The sequence below is a fragment of the Caretta caretta genome, chromosome 2 (assembly GCF_965140235.1).
Source record: "Caretta caretta isolate rCarCar2 chromosome 2, rCarCar1.hap1, whole genome shotgun sequence".
NCBI classification, from domain to species: domain Eukaryota; kingdom Metazoa; phylum Chordata; order Testudines; family Cheloniidae; genus Caretta; species Caretta caretta.
In genome coordinates this window covers 62,682,386-62,702,776 of record NC_134207.1, presented here as the reverse complement: position 1 = coordinate 62,702,776, position 20,391 = coordinate 62,682,386, and the positions used below count along the sequence as shown (strand labels likewise).

Below are 20,391 nucleotides of genomic sequence, written 5' to 3'. Positions count from 1 at the left end.
CCAGGAAGGGGGGCTAGGAGCAGAGCCCCACTGAAAATCTGGGGGTGCTGCAGCATCCCCGAAAACCCTTAGGTCCCAGCGCCCCCTCAAACCCACTCTCCCACTCCCTATGGCACTCACCAGCCCCTGATGGCAGGAGCACTGGTGCAGGCTGCAAGACGGTGTCTTGCCCCCTAAGCTAGCACCGCTCCCTGCCAGACCAGAGAGGCAAATTTTGAATTTTTTTTAAGCACACAGCTGTGAGCTAAATAAGCTGCATGTGACCCGTGGGTTGAGAACCAGTGATATAGAGAATGGAACATATGTCAAAACTTCAAAAACCTTCTGTACCCCTCTCGGTGGACTGGAATGAATGGTAATGGAACAATTTACCAAAAGTTATGGAGGAATCTCCATCACTGGCAATTTTAAACTTCAGATTGGATGTTTTTCTAAAAGCTAGGCTGTAGGAATTATTTTCAGGAAGTTCCATGGCCTGTGCTATACAGGAGGTTAGACTAAATCAGAATGTTCCCTTTTGGCCCTAACGCATGAAAATAGGTCACCATTGTAATTTGTCCAAAGTTGTTACTTAGGACTTCTCTACATGGGGAAATTGATTGGAATAAGTATTGCAGAATACTTCACTGTGAGTACTCATTATTCAGGAATAAAAGTGTGTTCTTTCTGGAATAATTACTTCACTATAAATGCTCTATTCCAGCATAAAAATCATTATATTCTGGAATAATTTGAGTGTCCACATGGGGAGCTATTCGAGAATAACCCAAGAGCTATGCTAGTCTGTTTCCTCACGTAGACAAGCCCTTACACAACATTTCTATCATTTGCTGGGTTGTGTACAATAAATTAGTGATCTCAGTCCACTTCCTAGTAGACCCGCACCTGCTTCATAAAAACCAACATGACAACTGGCATTTTTGTTGATACTCAACAAAAGGGGCCAAGGACTAATGGGGCATGTAGATTGGCATCACATGTGGAGATGCTCCCCACAAGCTCAGGTTGGAGGCCCAATACTGGCAAGGAAGGGTGGGGAAATTTGTACTGCCAACTGCCTGTGTTGTTCCTTTTTCACAGATAAGTGACTTTGGTCTCCAACACTATCAATCTGGCACCTTTCCTGGGTACTAAATTCACTAAAAAAGAATCTGCAGCCCCTTTTAAAAAAAGTATTTTGGCAATTTTTGCTCTTTATTCCAGAGAGCTGTCAGAGTCAGCATATCACAGAAGCAGTGTCGTCCACTCATGATTCTGTCATGAGTCTCATGATTCTGTCATGAGTCTCATGATTCTGTCATGAGTCTCATGATTCTGTCATGAGTCTCATGATTCTGTCATGAGTCTCATGATAATTATTTCAGAGTGGTAGCCGTGTTAGTCTGTATCAGCAAAAACAATGAGGAGTCCTTGTGGCACCTTAGAGACTAACAAATTTATCCGGGCACAAGCTTTCGTGGGCTAAAACCCACTTTATCAGATGCATGGAGTGAAAAATACAGTAAGCAGAATATATATTATAGCACATGAAAAGATGGGAGTTGCCTTACCAAGTGGGGGGTCAGTTCTAATGAGCCAATTCAATTAAGGTGGAAGTGGTCTATTCTCAACAGTTGACAGGAAGGGGTAAATACTAAGGGAAGGAAAATTACTTTTGTAGTGCTAACGAGGCCAATGTAATCAAGGTGGTCCATTTCCAACAGCTGCCAAGAAGGTGTGAGTATCAGCAGAGGGAAAATTACTTTTTGTAGTGACCCATCCGCTCTCAGTCTTGATTAAGGCCTAATTTGACAGTGTCAAGTTTACAAATTAATTCCAGTTCTGCAGTTTCTCTTTAGTCTGTTTTTGAAGCTTTTTTGTAGAAGAATTGCCACTTTTAAGTCTGTTATTGAGTGTCCAGGGAGACTGAAGTGTTCTCCTAATGGTTTTTGAATGTTACAGTTCTTGATGTCTGATTTGTGTCCATTTATTCTTTTGCATAGAGACTGTTTGGCCAATGTACATGGCAGAGGGGCATTGCTGGCACACATATATCTATATATTCTGCTTACTGTATTTTTCACTCCATGCATTTAATGAAGTGGTTTTAGCCCACGAAAGATTATGCCCAAATAAATATGTTAGTCTCTAAGGTGCCACAAGGACTCCTTGTTATTTTTGATGATAATTATTGTTTTTCTTAAAGCCCTAGCTCCTTGAGTCAAGTGGATATGTGATGATTTCAGCCTTCATTCTTAAAGAAAAAGTAAGTTTCTATCCCTTGCGACTGTGAAAAAAGTTTCAAAATGTGATCCTATTACACCCTAAAGGCTCAGAAAGCTGAAGGCAAATAAAAAGAACTAAAAAATCATGAGATTATGTAAAAATAATAGATTTTGTGAACATTTGGGGTTGGCAATTCTGCAGAAGAACCTGCCTCAGCATTTTGTCTTGTAAACTGAACAGCTACCAAGGAAGGACACCGTATTTCTAGAATGTATTTGACATTGGCTGACTGCAAGGTTTAATTAGTGTTAAAGACACTCTGTGTTCCTGTTATTAAACCTTCCTCTCTGCTAATTTACATGAGTCCTCCTTTCTCTTCCACATTCCAATCTTGAGTGTGCAACCCTTCCTTCCCCCATACAGACAGAATGGATGCAGGTTTTAGAGATGCAAATAGGTCTTTCCCCTGGAATGCCTTTTAAAGTTAATCTTGAAACATTAAATTCAGCAAATTAGCAAGATGTTTTTTATATGATCAGCAATTAAAACAGTTGATATTTAAATTGTTCGGTATCAGCTTTTACACTATAGAGATGAATGGATTGTTCATATACATCAAAACTATTGCTTCAGTCTGTCCCTGAAGACCAGGGGAAACAGTATTGCACTGATTACATGTAGAAAGAAAACTTCACAGATAGAAGGGGCAGACACTTGTGATGTAAAATGAAACATTAAATGCTGAAGAACACATTGAAAATTCCAAATTACATGGAGATCCCCTAAACTAATGCTATTGGTTGACCCTTGTCATCAGAGTTTCTAAAACAGCAGATTGAAAACATCTGTATTCAATGTGCTTGCCAAACAAATTTATTTCTCAAAAAGAAAAGGAGTACTTGTGGCACCTTAGAGACTAACAAGTTTATTTCTATTATACCAGTTCACACTTAGTATGTTCTCGCAATAAGTTTCAAATCTCACTTTTCTATTTTGAGATTACATTTAACCGCTTCACAAAATTCCTCGGTTGTGACCAAGGATTATGTTTAAATTGCTAGTGCATTCTGCAGTTTTATAGTCCTCTTCGCATTTAACCATGAAGGCACAGAGCTCAAACTAAACAATGATTATGAGCCTCTCTCTGCCAATAAGATAATACAAGAATAACGTCCACTTTCTTCAGTAACCAGCACAGAAAAAGTCTTTATCCATTTAGCATCATACAGCTTGATAAAATGGTTGAGCAACACCTGTTTTGAACATAGGCAGCGGATCCTTACAAACTGTTCCATTTTCAGATTTTGCCCAGTGATCACCTCTCATTTTCAAACCTTGCTAATTTTTCGTTTATTTTGAGATGATATGGACAATAATGAAGGCAACTCAGATCTGTCATAATAATCCTTGCAAATACAAATAAACCTTATTTTAATCTTTATAAAGTTTGGACTGAAATTTCAAGTCTATCATTTTAATGGGATTGCTCTTGCAGTCTACTTTTATGCATCCATCTTTTTCTTTTTCAAATCCCTCCTCAAAAACCACACTCCTGTCATGAAACCTACTAGAGTTGGCTATCAAACCCTGAACTGTTAGGTTTCAGAGTTGTAGCCATGTTAGTCTGCATCAGCAAAAACAACGAGGAATACTTCGTTAGTCTCTAAGGTGCCACAAGGATTCCTTGTTGTTTCTGAATGGTTAGGATTAACATAACACCTGTTGCACTACCAGGAATCTCCACTGCTTGGCTATTTAGTGCTTTACATATATAATTTTAGTTCTGGCATGTGTCTGCTTGAATTGTAAATGTCCTAGGGCAGAGAGTGATTTTTTGTATGTTCTGCAGGAGCACTGAACGCACAGACATAGCACACTGACAAGAAATATTACACCAACAACACTCCCTATATCTCCAAGGAGAGATACTGAACAAACTGGTGCCACATATACTGCATGATATTTCAGTGAGCTTTGATCACAGAGAACGTGTGATTTTGCAAATGAACTTTAGCTTTGCAAAACTGTTATTTACCAGCCCAGCTATAAAATCTACTCTACAATGCTGACAAAAACAAAAGTATTTGATTCACTCTTCAAAACAGTCGTTCACTTCAAGTCTTATGAGGTTGCTCTGCTTATGGTCAGACTCAGACTAGTAATAGGAGCAGCCTAGGAATACTTGATCAGACATTAAGTAAATGCATCTTAGGTATACCCTTGGATGACAAGAGCCTTACCCACATTGATTTTGCCAATGATGTAGCGCTAGTTGTTGAATCAATGGACAAGCTGGTTGTGGCACTTTGCCATGTGAAAAATCCATGGGCAAAAGTCAGCCTGAAAATTAATTAGGGCAAAACCACAATTCTTTTGGTCAGCGATTCCGAACATGTGATCACACAGTTGAGAGTGCCGGTAATTTCACCTATCTCAGCTCTGTTAATTGGATAATCTAGGTGGCACTGAGAAAATTGAAACCTGCATTGCAGAAGCCTTGTTAATAGGACACTTCATCAACAGCATCTTTGAAAACTAAAGATCTTGATAAGCAGAGCACAAAACTGAGGATAATACAAGGCTTTGGTGGTCAAGATTGAAAAGAAGTTGGACACTATTCAGTTGAAGCATCTCTGAGTGATTTAAAATATTCAGTGGTTCAAATTTAAGCCACATGAAGAGATCTATCTTCTAACTAAACAGGTCCAGCTCTCAGTCGCCCAAGGCTCTCTAACGTGGTAAGGTCATTTGCTCGGAAAGTCTACCAACTTCCCTGCAAGAATCATCTTTGAATTTGACCCAATGAAAGCATGATGGAAAAGACATGCCGGAAGACCTAAAACATCATGGTTGGATGACATCACCACACACCTGTTCCCTGCAAACAATCTATAAGTACAATCTCGTAATGAGCCAGTTTATAAGATAGATCATCATAGAAATACATAATGTTTGCTGTCCTCTACGCTGTCCAGAAAGCCTGAGAGCCAACTAGCTTGGAACACCACTAAATTTTAAGTCTTGAAAAACACTCTTTTTAATCTAATACCTGCTGTAACCAGTAGACCTAAAATTTGACTTACTAGAGCTGGTTCCAAACAGAGACCAAACGAGTATACAGAGTGTCTTTCCAGCTCCTTGCTGTGACCATCTATTAACAGTTATGTTGCGACAATACCTAAAGGCCTACTCGACAGGGTCTCCCATTGTGCAAAATGATAATCTCTGGTCCAAAGAGTTTACCATCTAGAAAACAAAACCGTGGATGAGACAAACAAACAGGTTAGGGTGTGGGCCAAGAAAGTCAGAGTAATACAAATAGGGTTTGCACATCTACATTATGCTTGTACAAGATGATATGTTGTAATTACCAAACTTCAGCTTCAAGCATTTCAGAGAGCAGTTGCTCCATCAGTTTCTATGTTAACAAGAATACTGAAGATGGAGATTTACAAACATGCAAGCTCCCACACAGAAAATGCAACAATTTGTTAGTATATGCCCACAACCACTGCATAGTTTATCTTCCCCTCACAGAAGATATCACACAACAGCATAAGATTTTTCATCACTCCCACCCTCCTTTTCTTGAGGGTATACATAACACAGAGAACAAATTGTTGCAACTTTTAAGGACCCTATTGACCCTCCTTTAGACATGCAAGTTTAAATATTTAAACTAACATATTTAAAGTATACAGCAGATATGTGACAAGTACATGAAATATTTGTACACTGATTTGCATGAAATTAAAAGGACAATTCTCCAACCAACATTTTCCCCTCCTATTACCCCTCTAATATTCAGATTTGCTTTATTTGGACTTTACTCTTTTTTCCCCCCAAGTGTTCTCCCCGTTTCATAAAATCAAAAGGAAGACATTATACAATGAACATAAATAAAACCAATGTGATTCTGCATCTCTTACTGTATCAGTTTCAGCAAATATTACTTGAATTACTTTGATTTTTTTTAAGCTAAACATAATACATCTGAGCTTTGCCAGTTCCAGGGAGTAATTAAATTTTCAAAAACTATAGGTAATTAAGACTACCCAAAATTAAAATTGAATAAGAAGTCAGGAATTACAGAAGTGCATGCATTTCACCATATCTGCAAAGGACTCTGTGTAATTAAACACATATTAATTGCCCTAATCTTCTTAGGCAAGTAATAAATTGGAAGAGCTGATTAATACGCTGGCTTTAGTTCAGCTTGTTAAACATGACACCCTGACAAAGGAAGACTATCTTGAAAAGCTCTTTTAGCTAAGTAATTGGAATTTTACTCTCAGCAATTTGCCATTCTGCAATAAGAGCTATTTGGTATATTGATTACTCATCAGTATTTTTTTTAAAACGTCAGTTATATTGAAAGAGTACCATTATGATGCTCAAAGATTATGAAATGATTGTGAACTTTAATCTTTACTGTCCATCAAGAGTCACTTTCATTCTGAACACAACATGAGTATTTTCTTGTAGGCTACAAATCCTAATTAATTCTAGAAGTTGCTAATAATATTTTATAAAGTCCAAGCAGACATATTAAGTTCCCCACACCAGGAAACCAATGACTACATCAGTATGTAACATTAAAGAGCTGCTGATGCCTCCTGGAAAACTCTGAAACACTTAGTTTTGAGAAAATTCTCCATTCCCTCCCTTTTTAATTATTATTATTTTAAACACAAACACATACACACACACTCACACTCTCTCTCTCATTGGTAAAGTTTACCAGGACAGGAATCATGTCTTCCTAATGCACTACAGAAGGGGGCCCTGGTCCTCATGAGGACACTACCACAACAAAGAATAAACTGAATGGAAACAAGATTTTCATTTAAAAGTGTTTACTCCAGCTGCTTATTCATCACCTGAAAATACCTCAATTTCCAATTATAACACAACTGGTTGCTGAGGAAAGAATAACATTATAAAGAATTAGGGCTACAAGGGCTGGACTCTCATCTCACTATGATAATTTAAGTCCATTAAAATGAAGTTACTCTTGATTTAGTAAGCATAAGGGAGAGGAAAATCAAGCCACAGTGAAGAACAATCAGCAGGAATAGAAGAACTACTGAGAAGCTAAAATATTGTTTTCATACAAATCTTACTAATACAGAAGAATGTAGAAAATATGGGACATGTAGATAGAAGTGTTTCTAAATAAAATGGCTCTTCAAAGTTTTCTATGAAACCATGCAGTTTTAACCTGGATTTCCCATATGCTATTGCAACAAGCAGCATTTTATAACAACCTTCTTATGAAATATCCACAAAGCTTTATAAAACATATTCCAAATCAAAGTAAGTCTGAAAGAACCTAGAAAACCCCAAAACATGTCTTTAAACTCAACTTTACCATTCCACTGAGTTGACATTTTGTGTTTCTCCTGACACAGGACTCGAGAGCTGAATGACTCTGGCCCCCAATATTTACTATTATTTCTATGCTAGCAAGAGACTAGCAATTATGTACAGGGCAAAACAAAATAATGGTGAACCTAGAACTGCTTTTCGGTTCCTTAATTGTGATGTAATATTAATGGTGAATCAGTACACTAGCCAGTTTAAGTAGTGGAATAACCTCAACAATTGAGATATAACGCCAATTAAAAAAAAAAAAAACCCTTCAAAATCTGAACAGAGAATTCTACAGGCCCAGTAATTTGTGAAGTGAGGCATAAAACAGACCTATAAGCAGAGAATGACAGTAAGCAAACTTGGATGTGTCACAAGCACACATGGGTGCACACATGCAAAAATATTTTCTACCCATTTTCTGTGATCCACTGATACCAATGTAGACTGTACAATCCTAATTAAGATTTCTCTTGCCGTCTGGGGGTTCCTAGGAGTTAGATTTCCTGTTTCTCTTCATATGAGCACTTCTCTAGCTTCAAATGAATCATTATTTAGATTGTCAATTCTTTAGGACAAGTGACCATCTTTTTTGTTCCATGTTTGCACCTAGCACAAGGGGGCTCCTAGGCGCTACCACTATACAAATAAATAACCAACCACGAACTCAGAAATGTTTAACCATTGAAATTAATGATTTAGAAGTTTGCAGAACACGCTAATTTGCTGAGTTGTGGAGGGATCGCAGAACGGAAGGTGATGAGAAAATGTGTTTCTGTGGTCTGGATGTCTCTGATGCTAATTTCAGAGTAGTAGTCACTCAGACAACCAAAAAACCCATATGCACCTGAGTGTCAATTCGTCTGATCGCAGAAGAGAGCCGCAAGTCTGATTACATCCTTGTATTGGTCAGAGTAATAGATTGGACACGGGTCACTGAACAAACATCACATCCAACAAGACCTGGATATAATTTATAACTGTAGAATGAGTGTGCAGCCTCCTGGCTGCTTTTAAACAAACAACAAAACAAAAGAAAACACAAACCTGGCTCCCTTGCTCTGCCAATGATGCAATCTGGTAGAAAGGGAAATTGAAAGTGGAGGGTTGGGAGTTATTTAGGGGAAAGGAAAAAGTACAAAGGCAGTAGGTGAGAAATTACAAATCTTTTTTTAGATGAAAAAAGAATTAGGTTCAGGCTTCCAAGACTGAGGGTCTAACCTTATGTCAGTGGTGAGAAGCCAGAGGGGCACTGCCCACAAATGCCTGAACCTGAAGGATATTGATATCAAAGCTTTCATTCAGTCCTACCTGCAGGAATTCCAGAATAGTTGGGATAGCACCATTATTGTTCTCAGTTGCTGTAACATGACATGAATTCTGTCAAAATTGTATTGCAAGATACAAAAGTCTGAGAACAGGACTTTGAAAGCTTAACTCGTTAGCTGATTTTTTCCATCCTTTACAGAAAAGTCCTTCTTGAAATTCATACATACATTATATATATATATATATATATATATATATATATATATACACACACACACACACACACACACACATATATTTAATTAATTCTAGAGCTGAAGATCATCCAATTTTGGAAATGGTATGAGCCTTATACAGCATCTACCCCATGCTGTGAAACTACCAAAAACCAAGAACACTACCACTACAAGAACATGGAAATTGTCATAATGGATCAGACCTGTAATTCATCCAGTCCAGTATCCTGTGTCCAGCGCCAGATACTTCAGAGAAAGGTGCAAATACTCCACCGTAGGCAGATGTGACATAACCTGCCCCGCTAAAAGGTCTATCTCATCCTAATCCCTAACAGCTCAAGTCTGGTTTAAACCCTAAATAATTCCTTTCACTATTTTACCAGTTGAGTATTAATGACAGACTTCCAATGATTTATATGGAAGAAACTGGGTGGTTTCAGCTAACCATTATCCAACCTTGTGAGTCACTCATTTTACTGAAATTTAGATTTAGAATATTCTCAAACAAATGCAACCAGTTGGCTCAAATATTCTTCTCCAAGAGTTTCTGGAAATGTTTCACTAGCTCTTTCTGAATGATCACTGTTGACAACTTCAACATTTATATTAATATTTCTAGCTTTGGTATTACACAAAAGTATCACATTAAGGTGTCCTGCTCAACTATGTCATTCTGACCAACTAAGACAGCACCATGTTTTCCGAGGCAAATAAAAATGGTATGTGTCAATATGAGGGACTACTCGCTTACTACACTGATCACTAATGTAGTCCTGAAATAGGTGGATGACTACTATGAGATTTAGTAACTAGATAGCAGTATTCTTGTTAGTAATAAAAGAATCCTCCCTCCCCCCAAAAAAAGAGATTTGACACCTGGTACAATTTAAAGGTTATTCTGATTTCTTTTCTTTTTAAATAAGGACTGTTCAAATTCTGCAGCACATATTAACTTTCCATGGGTCCAGCATATCTAATAGATTCTCTAAAGTTCCAGGATGAATAGTGTGGTCAACAACTCTTCTCCTGAGGCACAATGGAACTTTCTGCCATAAAGGTAAAGCTTAATCTGTGCAGGAGACACAGCAATCCCACAGGTTGATCCAAGACCACAAACTAACTCCCACAGAAATTAAGGACGATCACAAATCTCACCATGTTCCGCTTCAAGTGCAAGGCACATATCAACCTTGCTTTCTCAAGGACATAGCAGCAGGTACACAAAAACCCACTCAAACAAAACATGATACTGCACACACTAGTCTCCCTCTGGGGAGACTACAAGCGAAAGAATGAACCACAAGTGACATGTTAGTCAAGTCACTTAATTCATTACTGGAAGGCACTTGGATACTACAGTGATGAAGGCGATATAAGAACCTATAGTATATGGAACAGAACTCTGAGCAGCTGAAACCTCCCTCAGTAGGCAAGCTCCTTTCAACTGGGCACTTGTAGTGTAATAACATTTAATTGATCTGTTATACTGAATAAAATTCAAACTAGTAATAGCTTTAAACCATAAGATCCAAAGAGGAACAAATGCATGCTATACGGTCATGAAATTCATTACATAAATTCAGGCGGTAGAGTTTTATTTGATACTAACTTGTTATTACACAAAACAACGTGGCCTGTCTGTTTTCAGATCTGGCAGCCCCTACAGACTTACCTTTGTATTACAGTTTGTAAGCTCAGCATCATACCCAGTTCACTTTTCATCTTTTCTCTGTTGGCCCGGCATTCTGCCAAATACCGGAGAGCCTAAAAGAAAAGAAGGATAATAACCCATCAGAAGCTGCTTCTGTTATTTCATCATTATTTTCTATTTCTGATATTTCAAATAATGAACTATTTAACAATTCATAGTTTCTAAAATAAAAAAAGGTGTTGGATAGTTAGAATATGCAATTTCAGTGCACCAGCTCCACCTCAGAGACATTTGCCACATCGTGCTAGGTGCAAAAAAGAAGCAGCAATTACAGGCATAAGATGCCTCTTTAGAATATTCAGACAGAACCTGGAACAGAAGACTGCCACCGTTACCCTCCTCTTTTGTGAATATTAGGGAAAGTCTGAACATTGTTAATAGATACAAAGAAATAGTTGAAATGTACCCTTTCTGAGATTCACAAATGCAATACAATACACATTCTGGAGGTGGGGTCCCAAGAAAAGAAAATCTTTCTGAAACACTCAAAGTTTGCATTCAAGTGTTCTTATACTGATTATTTCCATGGGTCTCTTCTTTCATGGAATACAGAAACAGTTGGCTGAACTCACGAAAACCTTACGCATAACTCAATGGCAGCTCTCTGTTTGTATGTATTTTTGAACACCAGATCCAATCAATTCCAAACATGATCATCTGTTTAGCACAGCTACAGCTCTAAAGCACCTCTGAAATTCTCTACAGATCTATCAACTAGTTGACAGCAGCCATTAAAACCTTCAGGTATAACAATACCCCATCTCATTTCTGCCTACCCCCAATAGAGTTTAACACGCTGATGTCCTGAATCATTTCTCTCTCAGACAAATAATAATGGCAGGGAGAGGAAGGGGAATGTGAATGTGTGCACAGACTCTAGCATGGGGGAGAGGAAGAATGGGGGCGCGGGGGGGCACACAGAACCCCTGGCAGTGGGAGGGGAAGTTAGGGTACCCTGGTATGTGGGGAGGGTGGCACACAGAGTCCCTAGCATAAGGTGAATAGGGAAATGGGGGGCACACAGAGATCCTGCCATGTAGAGAGAAGTAGGAATGGGGGGCACAGAGACCCTCCCATTGGGGCAGAATGGAAAGCCATAATATGGAAGGAGAGAGGAAGCGGGGGAAGGGATGCACATAGAAACCCTGGTTTGACAGGGAAAATGGGAGACCCAGGGTGCTCCTCATGCTTTGGAAAAGCTCCCCATATACATTTTCAAAATTAACTCATCATTCTCCTTCAAAACCCTCCTATAAACTCCAGTTTGCTCAGAGGCCTACATAAACTTTGACCACCAGTGATCACACTGACCAATACTGTCTCATTGCTTTGTTGTATTCTCCAATCTGGCTGTACCCAGCTGTTATCTCTTTTTAAGCTCTCTGGGGTAGAGACTGTCTTTTTGTTCTGTATTTGTATAGCGTCGGTATTATGGGGTTGTCATAAATATAAAGGGAAGGGTAAACCCCTTTGAAATCCCTCCTGGCCAGGGGAAAGCTCCTCTCACCTGTAAAGGGTTAAGAAGCTAAAGGTAACCTCACTCGCACCTGACCAAAATGACCAATGAGGAGACAAGATACTTTCAAAAGCTGGGAGGAGGGAGAGAAACAAAGGGTCGGTGTGTCTGTCTATAGTCTGTCTTTGTCGGGGATAGACCAGGAATGGAGTCTTAGAACTTTTAGTAAGTAATCTAGCTAGGTATGTGTTAGATTATGATTTCTTTAAATGGCTGAGAAAAGAACTGTGCTGAATAGAATAACTATTTCTGTCTGTGTATCTTTTTTGTAACTTAAGGTTTTGCCTAGAGGGGTTCTCTATGTTTTGAATCTAATTACCCTGTAAGGTATCTACCATCCTGATTTTACAGGGGGGATTTCTTTATTTCTATTTACTTCTATTTTTATTAAAAGTCTTCTTGTAAGAAAACTGAATGTTTTTTCATTGTTCTCAGATCCAAGGGTTTGGGTCTGTGGTCACCTATGCAAATTGGTGAGGCTTTTTATCCAACATTTCCCAGGAAAGGGGGGGTGCAAGTGTTGGGAGGATTGTTCATTGTTCTTAAGATCCAAGGGTCTGGGTCTGTAGTCACCTAGGCAAATTGGTGAGGCTTTTCACCAAACCTTGTCCAGGGAGTGGGGTGCAAGGTTTTGGGAAGTATTTTTTGGGGGGGAAGACACGTCCAAACAGCTCTTCCCCAGTAACCAGTATTAGTTTGGGGGTGGTAGCGGCCAATCCAAGGACAAAGGGTGGAATATTTTGTACCTTGGGGAAGTTTTGACCTAAGCTGGTAAAGATAAGCTTAGGAGGTTTTTCATGCAGGTCCCCACATCTGTACCCTAGAGTTCAGAGTGGGGGAGAAACCTTGACGGGGTCCTAGTCCATGCCTGGGACTCCTGGCTGCTATGATAATACAAATGATAAATAACTGTAATAATGGCAGAGTGGTGAAATGATGGAAACAGACTCCCTCGTGGGAGGAAATTGGGGGACCTTGGTACAGGTGGAAGGGAGGAATGGGGGCACACAGAACCCCTACTACTAGAGAGATATGGAGAAGTTTCAGGGAACCCCTGAAATGAAGGGGGATGGAAGGGTGGCACACAAGGAGCTTATGGGGGCATGGAGGAATACAATGAGCCCCTGGTGTTTGCTATAAGCTCCCCGCTCAAGAAGTGTGTGACCCTCTTAGTAGATCTATTGGAAAAATGTGCCTGTTGATGCAGGGGACTAGGAATCAAGGCACCCCGGTTCTATGGAAGAAACACTGGTAAAGTCACTTGCTTTCTCTGTCCTTATTTCCATTTTATAAATGACAACACAGCTTAAGTATTTCACAGGGGTGCTGAACAGCTTGTTGTAAGACTGCATGTGCAACACCTTCTTAACGCAGGCAAACTTACCCACAGAACCGTATTTTGATTAAAATCTGTTAGGGATATGCTACAGTATTTATGGCATTCCTTAGATTTGTTATTTTCTCTTTAAAAAAAAGGATAATCTGGAATTGTTTGGCAAGGGGGATCCCCACCTTGTTTAATGTGTCCCTTGAACAGCAAGATACAGGTGCCTGTGGAACCCTTCTTGGGAACCTACATCTCGTGCCATTGCAAATGTCATGTAAAAAGCAAAATTTTCAGTGTTGTAGAAATATGGATGAGATACACCACCCCCAGTGTTCAGCTGTGCAAGTCAAAACACTTTGAACAAGGCAGGGCACCAGAGGATCTCTGCCTTATTCGACGTGAAAGCTTCAACTAACTTGAACTTTTAGTAGACAACCAAATTAACTACAATATATGCACAAGGCATCCTATCTTCCACACTGGAGAACTGCTGTAAGAAATATTACTAGCATGTTAATTTACTGCCCAAGTGCAATGTGCAATTTTTAAAGGCTCAAAACTCAATGAAAACAAAAACAACTTTCACCAGAACACTCAAAGGGGCTTCTTCTAAGACACTTCTGCCCTCAGTCACTTCACCATTACAGCCATAAAAAAGCCATATTTAATAAAAAATTCTTAATGAGAGAAAGTAGTTTATGTATCTACTTTCTGAATACTCAACAGCAGCTCTACTGTTTATACTCATACTTCAAAAATAGAACCAACATTTCAGATAATAGTCTGACTCTAAACATAGATTTATAAAGGAAACCCTTGAGTAGCCTTAATCATTGCTATTGCTAGGGCTCCACTTCTAATAAAGAGTGATTTTTTAAGATTTTGGGCATGCCACAAAGAGGATGTTGTAGCCTCAAACCGAAGAAATAAATAAAAAGAAGAGCAGTAGAATGTGCCACAATGTACAGAATAGATACTGCTCTTTTATCAAAAAGCTGTTGAAACAAAAAGAGGAGTACTGAAGTGGGACGGAAATACCAGGCGAAAGAACTCAAAGATTTTTCAGCCTCCAAGTCTCAATTTACTTGTATTACATAGTTTCTCCATTTTTTTGATCAACAGCTAGAAAGTGAAAAATGTATCTCGTTCATGGGATTCCTGGATATTATATGTAATGTTCATCTGATGTGTTTGGAATCATTGTTCACGATGCCATGACTTTAACAGAAATTTCATTTTATTAAAGGTTTCAGAGGAACAGCCGTGTTAGTCTGTATTCGCAAAAAGAAAAGGAGTACTTGTGGCACCTTAGAGACTAACCAATTAGTCTCTAAGGTGCCACAAGTACTCCTTTTCATTTTATTAAACTACCTCAAGGGCAGACTGCTAATTACTCTCCTATGACAAGAAAAAAAGAAAAATCTGAAAAAGGTTTTTATGACGACGACTGTGGCAAAGCTTCAGAGGCACCTTACAGCTAATGATTTGATAGCTTTAATCTATTTCGTATCCAGGTAGAGCTTTGATTGCTGTTCCCCAAGCCTGTGATATGGACTTATTTGCTGCCCAAGGTTTTGTTTTCTTGTCTTTACAGATGAACTTTTCTGCAAAATTTGATACTGCTGACTAGAGGTTTCCAGCAATTGATTATTGGCACTGCTTTGTTTGCAACACCACTTTCTTGGTTAAAATCTCAAATTTCTCAGCTGATGAGATGTATTGTATTTCCAGTGTTACCTTTTTGTGGGGGGAAAGGGAGGTGGCTCCCAAGGTCAATATAGTATTGTGCTTGAAGGGTTTCCTCGAAGCACTAGCTTATCTACCTGCATTCCAGGACCACACATGACAGACTCATACCTGAGATATACTCAGATAGCTGAGGACTTTGCACAAGTACTCAGTGTGTTACATAATTGCTTTTGTGATAATAAATTGTGAAAGTTGACTCATTCCCTAAATGGAATCATACAGCAGGTCTGTTGCTCAATGAACACCTCACAACAGTGTGCCTAGTCCCTTACTTATTTTATGGTAGCTATATATTGTTCTTTCCAAAGATGTATTTCTAACATTTATTCTCAAATCCTACCTTTATTTTTGGCATGTTTTATAGTTAGAATGCAAGGCCATTTTATTTCCATCTGAGTAATCTGAAGTCCTTTAAAGTCTCTGGTTCTACATTTATGACAGTTTAACTACAACCTTTGCTATCCTGCCAAGATGTGGAGACTCATACACTTCTATCAAACTCTACAAATCATTTCCACTTATAGTCTGAGTTTCCATGCACTGCTGTTCAAACACTTCTAGAAGTCTGTCTAAACAGTCATTGGAATTAAAGACCTGAGCACAGTATTTCCATGTTGAGACAAACAGCTGTCTATTCGGAAAGCAAGTTACCTGACTTCAAATTGCAAACCTTGATGGAAAAGCATAGCAGGTGGAAGCATTTCAGGTTTCTTGATTTGTGGAAATTCACTGTATTTGAGGGTGAAGTTTGTTGCAAATATAGCACAGGCTATATTTATCTCTGTTTATCAATTTTGTGTTTAAGTTTGTGTTGTTTTTACAATAAGGATGTTAATGAGGCAATGGACTTCTCCTTATCAGAACAGATGAGCTTTTAAAGTGTGGAACTTCTTAGTAGGAAAAGAAATCTATGTAAAATCTGAAACTCTACTAACAATTAGGAAAACTAAAGAAACAAGTAAAACAAATCCATCCATTTTAGGAATTTAAAACTATGAAATGGGAAGACAGGAAAAAGCTAGCACTATATACATAATACAACATGAAGTAAAATTTAAAAATCTATTTAAAAAAAAAATTATGATTTTTTTAAAAAAATTGATTTTTATTCACCCACTTCCAATCAAGAGAAAAGGCATTATGTCAGTGCAGTACTTAGATTTTAAGAGTCACATTATTCACATTCATCAGGTACAAGCAAAGTCTGAAGAGAAGCATGCATACAGTTACATGTGACAAGCTATATTCTAGCTTTTTCCTCTGCATACCCAAAGTTAGAGGGTTACCTTCTAAAACACACACACACACACACACACACACACACAGTAAATTAATCTATAACAACTTGTTCTCCAATTTCAGAATGATTTTGTCACTCATTAATTGTTGAAATGGGGGTGGCAGAAAATTAAGCATGACAGTGACAATAATTTGACATAAGGTACAAGCAGCAAACAAAGCAAATAAAAAGCCCACTGATCTAAAAAAAAAAAAAAAAAAATCGATTACTTACTAGTAACGCTGAGTGAACAACTGGAGGGCTAGGGTGATCCAAAAACAAAATAAGGCCTGGCAGACATCCCTGATCCTGAACGATGGCTCGTCTATTTAAAGGGTCAGCTGCTAGGTCTCGCAGCTGGTTAACTACTGCTAGCGCATCAGGCTCCTCACTCATAGTGGAGTTCATTTTCCTATGCCAACACCTGTTGAATAAATTCTGTATTAGTAACAGTTTATTATTAATGAATCTCTGATTAAACTGTAGTCAATATAGAATGCAACACTCTGTCTTGTTCTTAGGGGCATACAGACAAATGGAACTCACAATATGCGGACTCTATACCACGGAAACTAGAAATTTAAGAGTCCATATACAGAGAACGACAATTTTTGTTAATTGTCTACTAGTTCAATCTTCATGTATAATTTTTAGGCCTGACAATCTTTACAGAAGATACATAGGCAATAATTGATAAAAGTATTGTCAAATACTGCTTAGACCAATTATGGTCATGGATGAAGAACCAACAGTTTATTAACGATGACACTGTCTATGGAAACCTAAAACGTACTATCCCAATTCTGTATTATATCTAAAGTAAATCTGTAAAGAAACATACAATCCATGTTTCCATAATAAATGTTTTAAACTGCAAGTTTCAGCTTTCATATTAATCTCTTACACACAACAAACGTGTACCAAAAAAGCAAATCAAAATTTGTATCCATGACATCAGGCACTTCTAACGTTTTACTTCATTCTGGAATTACATATCAAATATGTATAACCCAGCACAAATTCAAGCCCCTTACAAAGTACCTTTGGTATTCTCTCTCTACCGAATACTTTTGGTATTCTCCGTCTTAAAATAAATAAATAAGGCATGGGCTTCATCTTGCTCCTACCAAAGACAAGGGGAACCAGTTTGATTTTGAATGAAGGAGATGTTGGGTGGACAGCACTGGACTCTAAAGCTGCCTAAAGAGAGAACAGTTACATCCTGGATAGCAACAGCACAAGTTTTCCTATGGGATGCCCCTCAGTAGTGGAGGAACCATATCTTGAGGTGAAAAGTTAGTTAAGATCAAAGGACGGATCCTCAGTTGTTCTGAGACTGACAAGTAGAGTACAGACTACGGACCTGTTCTTGACAGCACTAACTCAAGTACTCAACTTTAATACTCATGAGTATGATTAAAGCAACATTGTCAGCTTGACTTTTCTTTTTAAATGGATTGATTTTTTATAAAAAAAAAAAATCCAAGTTTCTAACAGATCACTCTTTAAACAGTATGCCCTGTTTTTTTTAAAAAAAATGTTGAAGAAAAATTGTATACAGTTTCTTCTGCTCTCATCTTGAAGTTTATAAAGACCTTTTCAGAAAAAAAGAAACACTCTGTGGAGGAAACAGTGAAACTCATCAGGGTGGATTTAAATCACAAGTCAAGATGACTCAATTTAATCATGGATTTCTACATAAAAGTGCATTCTTGTGGGTTGTTATAACCTTAATACATATTCTTCACAACTCAGAGACAAATGTAGGTTTCATTTTTGGAAGGTACATACTATACATTTTTAAAGTAATTTATTTTGAAAACTTTTCAGATTAGTTTTATAACTATATCAGAAAATGAATGATTGTTTGGTTATTTCATTTACCAAAGGTAACTGAAGCAGATATTTATGATCTCCAGTTCAACAGGATAATCACTAATATTTGGAGGATTTTCTTGCCATGCTGTATTAGGAGGAGAACATCACCAGACAGACATTTAAATGGTTTTAATTAAAACAACATTATGTATTCTAGATTTTTGAATTTAGTTAAACATTCAAGCTTTTTAAAATCAGGTTTGTTTTTGTTAAAAATTTTTTTAACTAAAATAGTTAAATGAAATATTTTAGATCTATTCCACCCCCAACAATCTTCTATTCATTGAACTTTTTGCACTTTTACAGAAAGGTAAGGGTTTGACTCTGTGTACACAAATTTGCAGAGGGGCAATAGGGTTGAGGTCTTATTTCTCACCTCTATACATTATTTATTTATTTAAAAACATTTTTTGCTGTTAACAAGCATGATATCTCTGGAGACACAAATCCACAGTTTGAGAACAGCAAAACTAGGCATCTCTGATGGTATCTTCTTGACTGAGCACTGAGTCCCATTGGGTAGATGGAAAGATTAACCTAAATAATCTATACAGAAGCCCCTGGAGCCCCATAAGATTGAGTCCCTAATCCATTCAATACAAAATGGAATTCAATACAAAACTTTCTTAAATATTACATGAATATATTGTCTCATATTGTAGAATTAGAATTTATAATCCCTATTCCATGATGAGATATCTTTGAGCTATAATGTATCTATCTTTAGATAGGTTTTTTCCTCAAAAAGCATTTTATCAAAAAAAAATCCGATTTAAATAAAAAAAATCAGATTTTTTTTAAAATCATTGATTTTTATCCACCTGGAAAGTCATTAAATACTCAAAATAAACACACACACAAAAAGAAAGAAAAAAAATCTTAGGCTTTACTTGTAACTATAGTAGGTTCAAAAGTTAAGAACATAAGAACAGTCATACTGGGTCAGAGCAAAGGTCCATCTAGCCCAATATCCTGTCTTCTGACAGTGGCCAATGCCAGGTGCCCCAGAGGGAATGAACAGAACACATAATCATCAAGTAATCCATCCCCTGTCACTCATTCCCAGCTTCAGGCAAACACAGGCTAGGGCAGGGGAGGCCAACCTGAGCCTGAGAAGGAACCAGAATTTACCAATGTACATTGCCAAAGAGCCACAGCCATACGTCAGCAGCCCCCCCATCAGCTCCCCGTACCTCCCGCCCACCAGCAGCCCCTCCCCCCTTCCTCACACCTCCTAATCAGGTGTTTTGTGGCGTGCAGGAGGCTCGGGAGGAGCGAGGGCATTCCAGGCTCACGGGAAGGGGTGGGAATGGGTGGAGTGGGGGCAGGGCCTGTGGCAGAGCAGTGAGCACCCCCCCCCCGACACATTGAAAAGTTGACGCCTGTAGCTCCAGCCCCGGAGTCTGTGCCTATACAAGGATCCGCATATTAACTTCTGAAGAGCCGCATGTGGCAACTCCTGGGCTAGGTACACCATCCCAGCCCATCCTAGCTAATAACCATTGATGGACCTATCCTCCATGAATTTACCTAGTTCTTTTTTGAACTCTGTTATAGACTTGGCCTTCACAACATCCTCTGCCAAAGAGTTCCACAGGTTGACTGTGTGTTGTGTGAAGCAATACTTCCTTTTATATGTTTTAACCTTCCCTTTTATCCAATGACTGCTTACTTTGGTTAAGACAGTGTTTCTCAACCAGGGCTCCCTGGGGGGCTGCAAGCTGGTTTCGGGGGGGTCCGCCAAACAGGGCCGGAATTAGACTTGCTGGAGCTCAGGGCAGAAAGCCGAAGCCCCACTGCCTGGGAAACATAGCTTCATGGGGCGCCAGGCAACTGCTGTGCTTGCTACCC

At 38.5% G+C, this 20,391-nt stretch overlaps 1 protein-coding gene across 2 annotated transcripts in view; it reads right to left on the bottom strand.

Moving 5' to 3' along the window:
• ARMC1 (armadillo repeat containing 1) overlaps positions 1-20,391 on the bottom strand; it is a 50,824-nt gene that overhangs the window by 23,523 nt on the left and 6,910 nt on the right. For both annotated transcript variants that reach the window (XM_075125168.1, XM_048840801.2), the window contains exons 2-3: positions 16,897-17,086; positions 10,753-10,844 (exon numbers count right to left, since the gene is read on the bottom strand). In XM_075125168.1, the coding sequence (XP_074981269.1) occupies positions 10,753-10,844; positions 16,897-17,070 (266 nt within the window). In that variant the 5' untranslated portion in view covers positions 17,071-17,086. The remainder of the gene's footprint in view (positions 1-10,752; positions 10,845-16,896; positions 17,087-20,391) is intronic.